At 46.8% G+C, this 15411-nt stretch overlaps 1 protein-coding gene across 1 annotated transcript in view; it reads left to right on the top strand.

Annotated features, from left to right (window-relative positions):
• Positions 1-497: 497 nt before the first annotated feature.
• Positions 498-15411, top strand: part of Dhx8 (DEAH-box helicase 8) — a 32340-nt gene continuing 17426 nt past the window's right edge. Inside the window, exons 1-12 of the mRNA XM_038327304.2 lie at positions 498-669; positions 2994-3079; positions 3806-3878; positions 4250-4335; positions 5928-6037; positions 6401-6802; positions 7972-8116; positions 8208-8411; positions 9057-9144; positions 10055-10152; positions 12285-12432; positions 14900-15081. Of these exons, the coding sequence (XP_038183232.1) occupies positions 522-669; positions 2994-3079; positions 3806-3878; positions 4250-4335; positions 5928-6037; positions 6401-6802; positions 7972-8116; positions 8208-8411; positions 9057-9144; positions 10055-10152; positions 12285-12432; positions 14900-15081 (1770 nt within the window). The 5' untranslated portion in view covers positions 498-521. The remainder of the gene's footprint in view (positions 670-2993; positions 3080-3805; positions 3879-4249; positions 4336-5927; positions 6038-6400; positions 6803-7971; positions 8117-8207; positions 8412-9056; positions 9145-10054; positions 10153-12284; positions 12433-14899; positions 15082-15411) is intronic.

The raw sequence follows: 15411 nt of genomic DNA, 5'->3' as shown, positions 1-15411 counted from the left end.
CTCACACAGAACTGCCTGCCTCTGCCTCCCAAGTGCTGGGATTAAAGGCGTGCGCCACCACCGCCCGGCAAGAGTCACTTGAGATGGCTTGACAAGGACAAGAAGTCACAAACTGGGACGATCCTCGGGACTATGCACGTCAGTTTTGCTGAATTTCCACCTGTTCCGTAGTTCCCACGAAGATTCTTATGCGCTGGCGCAGGCTGTCCTGGCGCGCGTCTTCGAGGGACCCCTTGCACAGGCCGCGATCGCCCTCTGCTGACGCAGTGCGGAAGCGCGCGGAGCGTGAACGTTAAGAAGAAAGTCCTCTCGCCCGGTAGAGGGCGCCATGCAACGTCCGGCGTAACTCAGCGTGTGTGGCCCTTCTATGAGGACTTCCGGTCTGATCTCTCTGATTCGTACTGTGGCGCTCAACGTTCTTCAAATCACAGTAAACAAAAGAGACGTGCGCCGACCCGGAAGTGGAAACTCTTGCTTCACGTTCTGGCCGACCGGAAAGAGACAGAAGGGAAGTTGTAGCCATGGCTGTGGCCGTGGCTACTGCCGGGGTCCTGATGGGCTCGGAGCCCGGCCCCGCGGAAGAGCTCGCTAAACTCGAGTACCTGTCTTTGGTGTCGAAAGTTTGCACGGAGCTGGACAATCACTTGGGCATCAACGACAAGGATCTGGGTGAGCTGAGGGAGCTCTCTCTGGCCTTTGAGTTTGGGGTCGAGGGAGGCAAGAGAAAAGTGGTTGACGGGCCTAGTGTGTGTTTGTCATCGGGACCTTGGGCTCCGGGAACCCGCGGCGGTGGCCTCTGCCTGAGAGCCCTCCAGACCGAACTTTTAGAAACCGTTTCTCAGAGCTGCCAGTGAAGGCTGGGGCTACCATTGTTTTTCAGCTCTGGGTGGTTATACGGCTTTAACAATAGCTGCTGCAGCCCCCGCAAAGATGATGGTGGCGGTTATGGCTGATATTTTCTAGAAGCTCACGAGATATTTTGGGTAGCTCTCCATCTGCATTATCTTGTTTGGTCTTGGCTACCCTGAGGCAGCGGTCAGCGTTTGGGCTTTCAGCTGTGTTCTTGACGATTCACATATTCTTGTCTGTCAAACACTTGTCATTGTTTAGGGGCAAACTATGACTAGGGAACCCAAACAGAAATTAAGAGAGGGTGTGCTTGTGAGTCAGGAGCATGTGGGGAGCAATTCCATTTGATAGGTGCAGGGTTGCTTCATTTGTTACAGGAGAAAATGGTTGTGAATGGACGAAGATTTAGACATGAGTGGTAGAAAGATGAGTAAAGGGTGTCACCTGTTGTTTATTCTTAAATTTTTTTTTTCCTTTATGTGTTTGGGTGTTTTGTCTGCATGTGTGTCTGTGCATCACATGGGTGCCTGGGGCCTGCAGAGGCCAGAAGAATGTTTCAGATCCCCTGGGACTGGAATTACAGACAGCTGTGGGCCAGCTTGTGGGTACTGGGAATAGAACCTAAGTCCTCTGGAAGAGCAGTCGGTGCTATTAACCTGTGAGCCTTCTCTCCAGCCCCAAGTATTTCATTTCATTTTGTTTTATGTGCATGAGTGTTTTGTCTGAATGTATGTCTGTGTGTCAACTGCGTGCATGGAGCCCACAGAGGCTATGGATGCCTTGAAACTGGAGTTTCAAATTGTTGTGAGCTGTTATATGGGTTCTGGGAATCAAACCAAGGTCCTTTGGAAGAGCGCACCCTCTCATTTTCATAAGGGCTCCGTCTAACTGCTGGGCCATCCCTGCAGCCCTGATTTTCCTGTAATTTACTGTCTTTATTTTGATGTATTTCCCTGATGCAATCCTTTGTCTTGGGACAGAAGAACCTTGAATGGGAACTCTCTGAACTCACATTCTGGCCTGGTAGCAAACATGTTTTTGCTGTTTCTTCTCCTTAGCTTATTTTCAGCTACTAGCAGAGATCCCCAGCTCTGGTTTCTCTACTGTTTCTCTGACCCCGATGCTTGAACTAAAGTGCATGGATTTCATCTCCTTCTCCTAGCAGCTACCAGGAATTGCAGCCTGCTTGTCCTGTTGTTTGCTCTCAAACACTAATAATTTTTTTCTTGAGCTTCAAAAACTAAATAAAAGTAGTTTCTTGGGACTGGAGAAATGGCTCAGTGGCTAATGTCAGGGGCTACTCTTCCAAAGGACCCTAGTTAGATTCCGGCACCCACACCCATGTGGTGGCTCACAGCCCTTTGTAACTCCAGTCACAGAGGATCAGCACCGTCTCTGGCTTCTGCAGGCACCAGGCGCGATTGTGGTATACATGCAGGCAAAACACCTGTGTTAGGGTTTTCATCGCTGTGAAGAGACACTGTGACCACAGCAACTCTTTAAAAACATTGAATTGGGTGGCTTGCAGTTCAGAGATTCAGTCCATTAACGTCATGGTGGGACATGGTAGTGTGCAGGCAGACATGGTGCTGGAGAGGGAACTGAGAGTTCTATGTCTTGTCCAGGCAAGAGGAAGTGAATTGAGACACTGGGTGTTATCTTGAGCTTATATGAGACCTCAAAGCCCACCTCCACAGTGATACGTCCTCCAACAAGACCACAACTCCAACAAGGCCGCACCTCCTAATAGTGCCTCCTATTTGGGGGCCATTTTCTTTCAAACTGCAACACCCATACACATAAAACAAATTATTTTTTAAAAAATTGATTTTTTTTCTTTTGCACTAAGTAGATTATAGTTTTTTAAGGCTTTTGGGTAACCTGGTTAGTTTTTTGTTTTGTTTTGTTTTGTTTTTGTTTTTGTTTTTCGAGACAGGATTTCTCTGTAGCTTTGGAGCCTGTCTTGAAACTAGCTCTTGTAGACCCGGCTGGCCTCGAATTCACAAGAGATCCATTTGCCTCTGCCTCCAGAGTGCTGGGATTAAAGGCGTGCACTACCACCACCCGACTAACCTGATTAGTTTTTAACAATCTCTAGATGGAGTCCCCATTTTTAATTCCTTTAAAATTTTTCTTATTTACAGCTGAGTTCGTGATTAGTCTTGCCGAGAAAAATACCACCTTTGATACTTTTAAGTCTTCTCTGGTCAAAAATGGAGCAGAATTCACAGTATGTATATATGAAGACTCTTTTTTTTTTCTTTTTGTTTTGGTGTTGCTACTGAATTTAAAGTTTGGTAGGACTAAAGGATTTCAGGTAGGAAGGGGACAATTTGTACATACCAGTTAAACAAGCTGTCTTTGTGTAATGTGCCGTGCTGGCGAGGGAGCCGGGTTTCCAGTGTGGCTTTCCTAGGATGCAGTATGATTTCCATCATGAAGTCTCTGCGGATGTTTACGCTCTTGTTCTGTGCTCAGGAAGTCAGGAATGAGAGGTGTCGGAGGCAGTTTTAAAAGATGGGAAATCAAATGGTCTCTGGGTGTGATCTAAGCCAATGGTTCTCAGTCTTCCTGCCGCTGCGACCCTTTAATACAGCTCCTCATGTTGTGGGGACCCCAGCCATAAAATGATTCTGTTGCTGCTTCAAAACTATAATTGTGCTACTGCTATGAATTGCAGTGTAGATACCTGTGTTTTTTTTTTTTATGGTCTTAGCTGACCTCTGTGAAAGCGCCATTTGTCCCCAAAGGGGTTGTGACCCCTAGGTTGAGAACCACTGGTCTAAAACTCTGGCTTCATGCTGTCCCAGGGTGGCCTTCCGTGCTGTCTTGCTGTAGTCCGCTCAGTTCAAGTGCATAAGCACCCATGCCTGCAGCACATCCTTTGCCTTCCCCTGTACACTTCACCACTGATCCAGAGGATGATGTCTCTGTCTTGTGCTTCTTTTCTTCAAAGGATTCTCTTATTAGCAACCTGTTGCGTCTCATCCAAACCATGCGGCCTCCGGCAAAGCCTTCTACTAGCAAAGGTAAGCAGGGCTCCCAGCCGAGCTGAGCCTCAAAGGGTCTGGATGGTGACTACCCTGTAAATTGCACTTTGCCCTTCTATGTTGCTAAGCAAGGGAATGGTCTAGTTAGATTCTGAGACATTCAAATGAGAACTGACTTGCTCCTCCCCTCCTTGATGGGTTTCAGTAGAGGTTTTCAGTCTTTGGATTCAGAGAATTAAATAGTTTCTAGTAATTTTGTGATTACTATGTAGCAAAATGCTATTTGTTTTTCATTTGATATAATTTTAATGTTGAAGTTGTTTTATTAGCCAGTAATACTATTAAATATGTCTCTCTCTTTTTTTTTAAAATCTCTTTTTTAACATTTTCATGCTCCTTAATGAACTAAGATCCAGTTGTTAAACCCAAAACTGAGAAGGAAAAGCTGAAGGAACTCTTCCCTGTCCTTTGCCAGCCAGACAACCCTTCAGTGCGGGTATGGATGCTATTTGGGGAATGTCTGCCCTAGTGTGTGTTCTGTTCCTTTTCATCTCCTTAGCGACTGTATGAATTTTAACTTTGTCTGTGTATGTTTTTCCGGGTAAGACCATGAAAGGGCCCAGAGAATGATAGTTAGGGGCCGTGAGCTTGGGGACTCGGGGAAGCAGTGGTGCAGGATATGAAAAGACTTAAGATTCTGACAAAGGTGCCCGGTGTAAAAATTAGAAAATTTTTCTCTATTGCATGTCAAAAGATGTAATTTTTGAAATGTTTTCATTTGTAATATTTTTCTTTTAGGCCAGGTGTGCTGGTGAATCCCTTTAATTCTAGCATTTGGGAGGTAGACAAGGATCTCTGTGAGTCCAAGGCCAGCCTGGTTTACATATCAAGTTCCAGGACAGCCACGGCTATGGAGAGAGACTGTTTCCAAAAAAATAAAAATGAATAAATAAATTTTAGAATTTCCTGAGTACCTATTAATCTCAGAGATTTGAGGAGAAAAACCACTGACCCACATAATCACCAGATTAATTAAAGCAAGCTTTTTTATTGGTGTACACGGGCTGCTTCTCCCTAAGTCAAGATTGAAGAGGTCAGCATTGGACATGGATAAGATAGGTTTTTGTAGTTTGGGGGTAGGGGTTTCCAAATGGGGGAATTTGGCAGGCAAATAGGTTTGGTTACAGAAGCAGACCATAACAAAGTAGTCGTAACAGTTACAGCTACCTCCTGAAACAAAGGCACAACTGCAAGATGATCAGAACAAAGACATGATTGCCATTCCTGGAACAGGCAGTGCAGAGCCATATATAGTTATAAGTGGGACATAGCCCAGTCCTTAAGAAACAGAGATTTAATCATAAACAGGAATGGACCTAGTTTGTCTTTACTATAAGAAGGTTTTCAAGCCCAAGATGGAGGCAGGCTGGTTCATCATACCTGCTGTGTGCCATGCACTACTCTAAGTACCAAGTCAGCAACAGTAAAGAGAACAGATAAGATTCTCTGCCTTTTTGCAGATTATATGCTGTTTGGGGAGAGTAGGAAATTAGCATGTGAGTAGCCTGCCTAGGGAAAGAGAGATGGGCAGTAAACAGTGGGTGTCATTGTACTCTAAAGGGGGCTGGCTCGTAACCCCAGGAACCAAGAACTGATGCTCAAGTTCCTCAGACAAAAGGACATACAGCATCCATGCACCCCTTACAATCTCCATGTCATTTCTAGACTACCCAGTATAATGTAAGCACTATGTCAATAGTTGCTAGGCCGTATTGCCTAGAGAGTCAAGGAAACCTGTATTTATGCAATTGGCTGAGTCCAGGATATTGTCATCACAGAGGGCTAATAGTCTGTGTCACAGTGGATAGTAGTAAGAACTATGGAAAGTAGTTAAACAGGGAATGTAGAAAGAATGCTGCTTTTGAAAAGTTTTGGTGTCGAACTGGAGAGATGGCTCAGCGGGTAAAGGTGCTTGCCACCGTGCTTGACAACCCGAGTTTGATCCCCGACCCACATTGCAGGCTAGTGATGTGACAGTGTGCAGAGTGTTTCTTCTTCTCATTACTTTGCTGATTTCTGACCTTGCAGACCATGCTGGATGAGGAAGATGTGAAAGTCGCTGTGGATGTCTTGAAAGAGCTGGAAGCTTTAATGCCCAGTGCAGCAGGCCAAGAGAAACAAAGAGACACTGAGCACAAGTTTGTCCCTTGTATCCTCATCCTGTTCATTTGCATATTTAGTAGGCTATGACAGTTGAATTTCATGGACCTGTTAAGCAAACCCTGGGGCAAGTGTGTAGATTCTCAACTGGCTATGCACTAGATTGGGTTTTCATTGCTCCATGCAATGAAGTTAGAAACCGGAGCTAAAGGAGGCCAACACTGTCTGTGATCTGAGTCATGATTGACCTGTGGGGATGTGGTAGTTGTTGAAATGCCTGTCCAGGTCAGCAGTTAGAGGGTGCCTAACTTACACACTGTGGCGCTATGCTGGGTGCTTATGGGTGCAGAGGTGAAACTGGGTTGATTTATTTTTCAGACAGGTTCTTGTTGATTTATTAGGGACAGGACAAAGAAGAAGAAGAGGAGTCGGAGCCGAGACCGTGACAGAGACAGAGACCGGGACAGGGATCGAGACAAGGACCGAGAGCGAGACAGAGACCGAGACAGAGAGCGAGATAGAGATAGAGACCATAAGCGGAGACACCGGTCCCGCTCTCGGTCACACTCCAGGACCCGGGAGAGGACTAAGGGGAAGTCTAGATACCGGTCCAGGAGCAGAAGCCAGAGTCCCTTCAAAGATCGGAAGGATCGGGAAAAGTATGGGGAGAGGAATATGGACAGATGGCGGGATAAGCATGTGGACCGTCCTCCCCCTGAAGAGCCTGCCATTGGGGACATTTACAATGGCAAAGTGACCAGCATCATGCAGTTTGGCTGCTTTGTGCAGCTGGAGGGCCTAAGGTAATGGTTGGTACTCTTTCAGTGATGGCAAAATGTCTTTTACTGCTAAGGTAGCGTATGTGTGTTCATATTCTGAGAAGCTATGCGCGGTTAGACTTTAGTCATTCAGGTATACTAGCATTCTTAGAAAGTTTTACTTTTAAAAAATTTATATTTTATTTTTGAGATGGAGTCTGGCTATCCTGGCTGTCCTAGAATTCTCTATATAGACCAGGGTGGCCATAGGCTCACAGAGATCCACTTATCTCTATATAGACCAGGGTGGCCGTAGGCTCACAGAGATCCACTTATCTCTACCTCCCAGTTGCTGGGATTAAAGGTCTGCGCCACAGTGTCCAGCCTTTCTGTTGACTTTGGGTTTGCTCTTGTTTGTTTTGTGGTGCTGTGCTTCAAGTTTAAGGCCTTGAGTATATTAGACAAGTTCCCTGCCACATTCTTAGCCTTAGATTCTTTTTTGATTTTGAAATATCCCAGAGCCATTTATCCCTTCCTCTGCCGTCAGGAGATCTGCCCTTTGCTGGTTGTGACAGTTGAGAATTGATCTCTCCCTTCCCCCTCAGGCAATATCTTTTCTTTGGGAGGGTTGTAATGGCTTTTTTATGTGGATGCTGGGGATCCAGACTCGGATCCTCATGCCTGTGCTGTAAGTCCTTCACCAGCTGGGTCATCTCCTTTATCTTTTTAAGACAGAGTCTCATGATTCTAGACAGTGGACGCAGCCTCAGGCTTACTGTGCGTCCCAGGCTGAACTGTAACTCATGGTCTCCTGCCTTGCCTCCTAGTGCAAAGGTTTCAGGTCTGTGAAGACTTTTGTGCAGTTCCAGTAGGAGTAGATGAAGTGCTAATCTAATTAATCCTAATCAATTAAAAATCGGGAGTCAAATATCGGGTTAAGAACCTGAAAGATCAGAGAGTCAGAGGACCAGCCACCAGCTGCTTCCTGCCTCTTGTTCCTTGTCCAAAAAGGCCGAGATCCTCTCTCAGCCCCACTTTCCTATATCCTGTGTCCTCTCTCTCTAGTCCTCCAAACCTCTATGGTTAGCTAGTGGCTAGCTCTGCCCTCTGACAAGCTTTATTTATCAGAACACCATCAAAATAACACACAACAAGTTGAAGTTAGGGGACAGGTTTGTTTAGGCATATTCCAGAACTGTCTGACTTTCTCTCAGGAAGCGGTGGGAAGGCCTCGTGCACATCTCTGAGCTCCGACGGGAAGGCCGGGTGGCCAATGTGGCTGATGTTGTGAGCAAAGGCCAGAGGGTGAAGGTCAAAGTACTGTCCTTCACTGGGACCAAGACCAGCCTGAGCATGAAGGTAGGTGATGTGTTCTGGCTGTTTCCACAGCTGCTGGCCTGGGGTGTGTCGGAAGACAGTGTGTGAACAGCACCTTTGTTATTGGCTCTAGGATGTGGATCAAGAAACAGGAGAGGATCTAAACCCAAATCGACGTCGAAATCTTGTCGGGGAGACCAATGAAGAGACGTCAATGCGGAACCCTGACAGACCCACCCACCTCTCGCTCGTCAGTGCTCCTGAAGTAGAAGATGACTCACTGGAGCGCAAGCGGCTCACCCGGATCTCTGACCCAGAGAAGTGGGAGATCAAACAGGTTGGGGCTCAGAGGCACTCAGCATGTAGCATGGTGGTTAGGAGTGTGGGCCTAGACACGGCAGCCCGTGGTGGCTTCTGTCCACTTAGTAGTTGTGTGAGCTGAGTTATTGCACCTAGTGAGCCTTAGTGCCCCTGATTGTCCACCAGGGCCAGTGGTGGTGGTGGAAAGTGAGCAGAGTTCAAACAGTGCTCTTCTGTGGTAGTCGTAATTATGACTTCATTGTTATTTTCCTTTTTCTGCAGCGAGCATTAGAATGAGGCTGTGTCAAGACCTGTGTGGCACTAGGGCTGCAAAGACAGTATTTCATAGTTGCTGCCCTTAGGGACCTCATTGTCCAGTATGGCAGAAGAGGGTTAAACGAGTAACTGTGGGGCTACGTGCCAGATGACCAATGTGTGCTGGGTGCTTGTGGCAATAAGGAAAGGCCTGGCAACCCTTCCTGGGGACAATATCCCTGGGCCCGTGCCTTCAGCACTGTGTCTTGCTGTTCCCTGGGGATGGATGTGTGCCTCATTCTTGACTCTGACATGCTGGGTTCCAGGAGAAGTAGTTTGTTTCCCTGTGTGAGGCCTCTGAGCTAACCCTGAGAAAGAGCCTTGCTCCTAGGCTTAGTTACAAGCGCTGCCTTCTGTCCTTCCCTAGATGATTGCTGCCAACGTGCTCTCCAAAGAAGAGTTCCCAGACTTCGATGAGGAGACCGGCATTCTCCCTAAGGTGGATGATGAGGAAGGTAGTCTGCTGCTTGAATTAGCTGGGCGAGGGCTGTGTCACTCTGTAGAGTGGGCTCTTTATAGTTTACCCAAGGCGGTGCTGTCTGTTCCCTGCAGCTCGCCACTCGCCTGGATAGAGAGGCACGTGTTTAGATAACCAGTGGACCTGCTGGGTTCTTGTACTTTTTTTGGGATCCAGTACCTTTTTTTTTGACACAGGTTTTCTCTTTGTAACAGCCCCAGATATCCTGGAACTTGATCCGTAGACCAGGCTGGCCTCGAACTCACTGAAATCCACCTGCCTCTGCCTCCCAAGTGCTGGGATTAAAGCTGTGCACCACCACTGCCCAGCCCAGTACCATTTAAAAAAATATTTTTAAAAGGTCTTAAAATTTTTATTATATGTTTATATATTTTTTGAGGCAGAGTGTCTCCATTATGTAGCTCTGGCTATCCTAGAACTTGCTAAAAAACCAGGCTGGCCTTGAAGATCCACCTGCCACCTGCTGAGAATAAAAATGCAGTGCTTAAGGAGGACAGCAGGGGGCAGCAGAGGGTGAGCACGCAGATCCCCTGAAACGAGTTTCAGTGTTGTGAGTGCCATGTGGGTGCTGGGAATTGAACCCAGGTCCTCTGGAAGAGCAGTCAGTTGGTTTTTTTTTTTTGTTGTTGTTGTTACTGTTGCTGCTGCTGTTTTTTAATGTTCATTGGTGTTTTGCCAGCATGTGTGTCTCTGTGAGGGTGTGAGATCTTGGGAGTTACAGGCAGTTGTGAACTGCCATGTATTTGCTGGGAATTGAACCAGGTTCTCTCGAAGAGCAGCCAGTGCTCTTAACTACTGAGCCATCTCCCCAGTCCGGAATTGTTTTAATGAAAATGATTGGTCATTTCTGTCTTGTTTGTGGCTAATTCCTTTTGTTGGACTTTTAGATGAAGATCTTGAGATTGAGCTGGTTGAGGAGGAGCCTCCGTTCCTGAGAGGGCACACAAAGCAGAGCATGGATATGAGCCCCATCAAAATTGTTAAGGTGAGAAGTGTTAAGTAAAAATAATAAGAGAGAGGCAGTTCCGCCGGCACAAGAAATCCAGTTAGGTCAAATCAAATCAAATCAAAATGCCTATCGCTTTATTAAGAATGACGCTCTCGGGTGGCGTAGTACATGGCAGGGAGATAGGACAGCAGGGAGCCCATGCAGACCCGAAAACCACATGTTTCTCCTCTAGGAGCCCACTTAATACCCTGTGGGAGTGATCCTGAATGAGGCACACATCATCCCCAGGGAACAGCAAGACATGGTGCTGAAGGCATGGGCTCAGGGGTATTGTCCCCAGGGAAGGGTCAGGACCTGAGAGGCTGGGATTTGGAGTCCAGGCCTGGGGGCCAGGGTCTACGCTCCCAACTTAACAAGAAGAATGGGGCTTTTGCCTGGAAATATCCACTGCCTTGTATTCTTGAAGTAACAGTATCAGCATAGTCAGGAGTCAGGCCGTTTTACTGGTAACCAGGATCTGTGTCTTGTAAATGGAGAGGGGTTCAGCTCTGCTGCTTTTCCTGTTTCACCTTTGTCTGCATACATTATTGCTTTTTGAGAGAAAGCAGAGAGAAAGAGAAGTGCTTGCTCTGCCATTATTGCTTCGTTTAGGACTAGGGCTTGCTTCTTTGGGACCCTGGAGGGCAGAACTGCAAGAACGCAAACCAGAATCCTCAGAAATTTTGGTGTGGAAAAGATTATCTTTTGAAGGTCTGCCAGCCCAGCAAGTCCATATAAGGCTCATAATGGTGCTTTGTTCTCTGAGAAAAGCTCTTACTCTGTAGCCTGGATCTCGCAGATCTCTCCCTGCCTCTGTCCCCTAGGTGTGAGCCACCACGTCCAGCTGTAATCCCCTGCCGCAATCTTCCTGTGCTGCTCTTTCATGTGCACATAGCTGCTGCACTGTTAGTGGTGGGGAGTTCCCTGACCTCTGCGGGAGCATGTGAAGAACCCGATTGTGAATTCTAACTGGAACACGCACACTGGTCTGAATTTAGTTCTCAGGGTTATACAGAACTTCTTTCCATTCCTTTCCCCCGACTCCCACTCTTGTGTTTACGTGTGTGCACATTGTGAGAGTACAGGCATGTGGCTCCATCACAGTTCATGTTAGATGACAACTTGAGGTGACAGTCCTCACTTTCCATCTCGTTTGAGGAGGGGTCCCTTGTTCACCATTGCGCACACCAGGCTGGCTTTCTTGTCTCTACTCTCCATTTCATTGTAGAAATGCTAGGATTACAAAGATGTACCCTGCTATGCCTGGCTTTGTGTGGGCTTGGGGTCTGAACTCGGGTCCTCACACTTGTGGGACTTGCGCTTTACTCCCTGAGATGTCTCTCTAGTGTTCCTTTATTTGTTTTGTTTTGTTTTTGAGTCAAGGTCTCACTACATAACTCTGGCTAGCGTGGTATTCCTTATGTCGCCAAGGATGGCCTCAAAGTCCCAGGAATTCTCCTTCTCGGCCTCTGGAGTTCTAGGATCACAGCTGTCTCTACAACACCTTGCTCCCGCCTTTTCTTCTGTCCTTTGTGCATTTAAAAGTAGCATTGTCCCTCACTCTCTAAGGGTTCTCATTTTCAAGCTAAAATTTCTTCCACTGATTTTTTTTTTAGATTTATTTATTTATTATGTATACAACATTCTGTCTGCGTGTATGCCTGCAGGCCAGAAGAGGGCACCAGACCCCATTACAGATGGTTGTGAGCCACCATGTGGTTGCTGGGAATTGAACTCAGGACCTTTGGAAGAGCAGGCAATGCTCTTAACCACTGAGCCATCTCTCCAGCCCCCTCTTCCACTGATTTTTAATTTTATTTGTGTTACAGATGTATCCATTACTTTCATGTGGCCTGAGACGTTGATGTGAACTTTATTCCTTCTTACGTTTTACATGACAGTAGTGCAGTCATCTGCCCTTTTCAGTATTTTGAGGCAGACAGAGTCTCAGTTATGTTGCCTTGGCTGGTCTGAAACTCACTGTGTAAACCAGTCTGGCCTTGAACTCAGAGATCTCCCCATCTCTATCTCCCAAGTGCTGGGATTAAAGGTGAACAGCATTACATCGAGGTAAGCACCCACCTTTTCCTAGATACTCAGTGCGTGTTCCCTTTTCCTCTTTGTTTCAGAACCCAGATGGCTCACTCTCCCAAGCAGCCATGATGCAGAGTGCCCTGGCCAAGGAAAGGCGGGAACTGAAGCAGGCCCAGAGGGAAGCTGAGATGGATTCTATACCCATGGGACTCAACAAACACTGGGTTGATCCCCTGCCTGATGGTAAGGCTCTGGAGTAAAAATAAATCTGGCGCTTTGTGTATGTCTAAAACAGTTGCTACCACAGATGCAAAGTGGAAGTTTAGCCCCAGTTCCCCTTTTACAGTGGAGCCTATTCACAGGTGACCGCGCACGCCTTTAATCCCAGCACTCGGGAGGCAGAGGCAGGCGGATCTCTGTGAGTTCGAGACCAGCCTGGTCTACAAGAGCTAGTTCCAGGACAGGCTCCAAAGCTACAGAGAAACCCTGTCTAAAAAAAAAAAAATGTGTATGGGTGTTGTGCCTGAATGCTATCTCTGTGTACCTTGTGTGTGCCTGTGCCCATGAAAGTCAGAAGAGCTTTGGATCACCCGAGACTAGAGTTACAGATGATTGTGAGCCACCATATGGGCGCTAGGAATCCAGCTTGGGCCTCGTGTAATAGCAGTCAGTACCCGTAACCACTGCTATCTCTCTATTTTAAGACAGTTTCATTATGTAGTTCTGGCTGGCTTTAAACTTACTGTGTAGCTCAGGCTAGTCCTAAATTTGCAACAGTCCTCCTGCTTTAGCCTTCTTTGTACTGGAATTGCAGGTATGAGCTGCCATGACTGGCTAGAACCTAGTGTTTTATAGTGTCTTACAGAATATGTGGAGGCAGGGGAGTAGTAGCCCTGTTAATACTTTGCAGTAGACAAGACTTGAAGAAGTCTGTGTGGATGGAATATTTTGTTGTTCTGGGTGGTGAGGGATGAGACGGGGTAGGCAGACCAGGGCTTTGTAGATGGTATTAGGTATCTGGGCTAATCCTAAGTGCATCATGGAATGTAAAAGTGTTCTAAACATGAGGATGGCATGATGAGTTGGGTTTCTAAAACATCATCAGAGGGCTCTGCAGGAAGAGTTGGGTAGGGCAAGCAAGAGTAGACGCTTCAGGTAGAGTAGCAGGCTTTATGATCGCGGGAGGAGAATGAAGACCTGAACATGAAGCTGTCACAGAAGAGGAGATTTGAGAAGGGTGGCTGTGGAATATGGGGGATGGGGAAGTTCTTAGGGAAGCGCTGGAGTGAGTGATGGCCCCTTTGGGATAAGAGACTGATGAGAATCAGGCTTGTGGGGAAGGGTGTGATGGACTGTGTCTCAGGGAGCCAGAGGACACCTTAGTTGAGTATCAGAGTGCTCAGAAGAGGGGTCTGTGTTGTAGCTTAGCTTAGACAACAGTTTAGGTGGGGAGAATAGATGAATTAGCATTGAAGGGTAGAAATCTTCTGTTGGGTTTTTTTTCTTTCTTTCTTTCTTTTTGTAATAAAAAGAAAGTCTTCCAGAGCTGGGAAGATGCTTGCCTTGTCAGTACTTAGACCTAGTTTGAGCCCTGGAGCCCATGTTAATGCTGCTGGACATGGTGGTGTGTGCTTGTAATCTCCGCAATGGGGAGACAGGTGACTCAGACTTGCTGGCCAACCAGCAGAGTGCACTTAGCTAGTTTCAAACCAGTAAAAGACCCCTTCTCGAGAAAAAAAAAAGTCATGGCACCTGAAGGACTCCTGATCTAGGTTCCACAGACATGGACACATATATGTACATATGCTTACATATTGGTACACATGTGTACCCTACAGCGACATGATGTCTTCTTGCACATGTGCGCACATATACACAGAACCCTTCATTCTCTTGGAATAAGCTCCCTTCCCTTTTACTCTTTACTGTGAGACTGCTTTGACCTCTTTCAGAGCTCACTGATTTGCTTTGTAGAGTGAAGTAAAGGAGGAGTGTGTGTGTGTGTGTGTGTGTGTGTGTGTGTGTGTGTATGTGTGTGCGTGCATGCGCGCGCATGCTCACGCTTGCGGATAAATGTGTATGTTTTGAGAGGGGGGTCTTACTATGTGGCTCCATCTCAAATTTACATATATATATATTTATATATATAAACATTTAAAAATTTATTTTTTATTTTAAGTTATGTGTCTGTGTGTGGGTCTGTACCCATAGAGCTAGAGGTGCTGGACCCCCTGGTGCTGGTTACAGGTGGTTGTGAGCCACCCAGCTTGGGTGCTCGAGTCCTCTGGAGAGCACACAGAGCTGTCTCTCCTGTCCCTGAGACTGAAGTATAATGTTATGGGTATTTTTGCCATCAAGTTCATAACAGTTTTGCATTTTTGAGAGAGCCCCCCCAAATTCTTTTTATCTTGCTCGTTCTTTTGTTCCCAATTCAAGCTACAAATTTTGGGGTTAATCTTGAAAACATTAAAGCAGGTGAAAACCCCAAGACAGCACACACTGTATGAAGCTCAAGAGTGCAGCCCAAGAAAGCAGAGGTGTCAAGGGAAGGCAAAAAGGGAAAGAAGTCTTTGGGAGAGCTGAGAATATTGTAGTTAGGTGGTGAAGGCTGCATAGCTTTGGGGTATATTAGAAGGCTCTGAGCCAACACTTGGAAAAATGGCATGTAGCAGTAGCTTGAGGCCAACACTCAGTTTGTTTTCCTTTCCAGCGGAGGGCAGGCAGATCGCTGCCAACATGCGGGGGATTGGGATGATGCCCAACGACATTCCCGAGTGGAAGAAGCATGCCTTTGGGGGCAACAAAGCCTCCTACGGGAAGAAGACCCAGATGTCAATCCTTGAACAGAGGGAGAGCCTGCCCATTTACAAACTGAAGGAACAGCTGGTGCAGGTGGGACGGGGTGGAGTGTTTACTAAGTGGGCTGTGTGTTGGGGTGCTAGAGCTCAAATCCCATCAAGCACTGCTCTGCTAAGCTACGACCCAGATTTCTCATTATTTATATGTGTATGATGTAGGGGGGCAGAGCACATACCTCAAGTCATGTGTCGGGGGTGAGAGGACATTTTGTGGGTTGGACTTATCCTACCTTTGCATGGGTTCAAACTCAAGTTGTGTCAAAGAACCTTAAGCCACCAAACCATCTTACAGGCTCCTTTATTTTTTCAGATGTGGCTTCATTCTAGCTAGCACAGGCTGACCAGAAACTCACTCTATCCCAGG

Source organism: Arvicola amphibius, chromosome 4, assembly GCF_903992535.2.
Source record: "Arvicola amphibius chromosome 4, mArvAmp1.2, whole genome shotgun sequence".
Classification (NCBI taxonomy): domain Eukaryota; kingdom Metazoa; phylum Chordata; class Mammalia; order Rodentia; family Cricetidae; genus Arvicola; species Arvicola amphibius.
The sequence above is the reverse complement of the archived record's forward strand: the minus strand, read 5'-3'. Positions and strand labels throughout refer to the sequence as shown.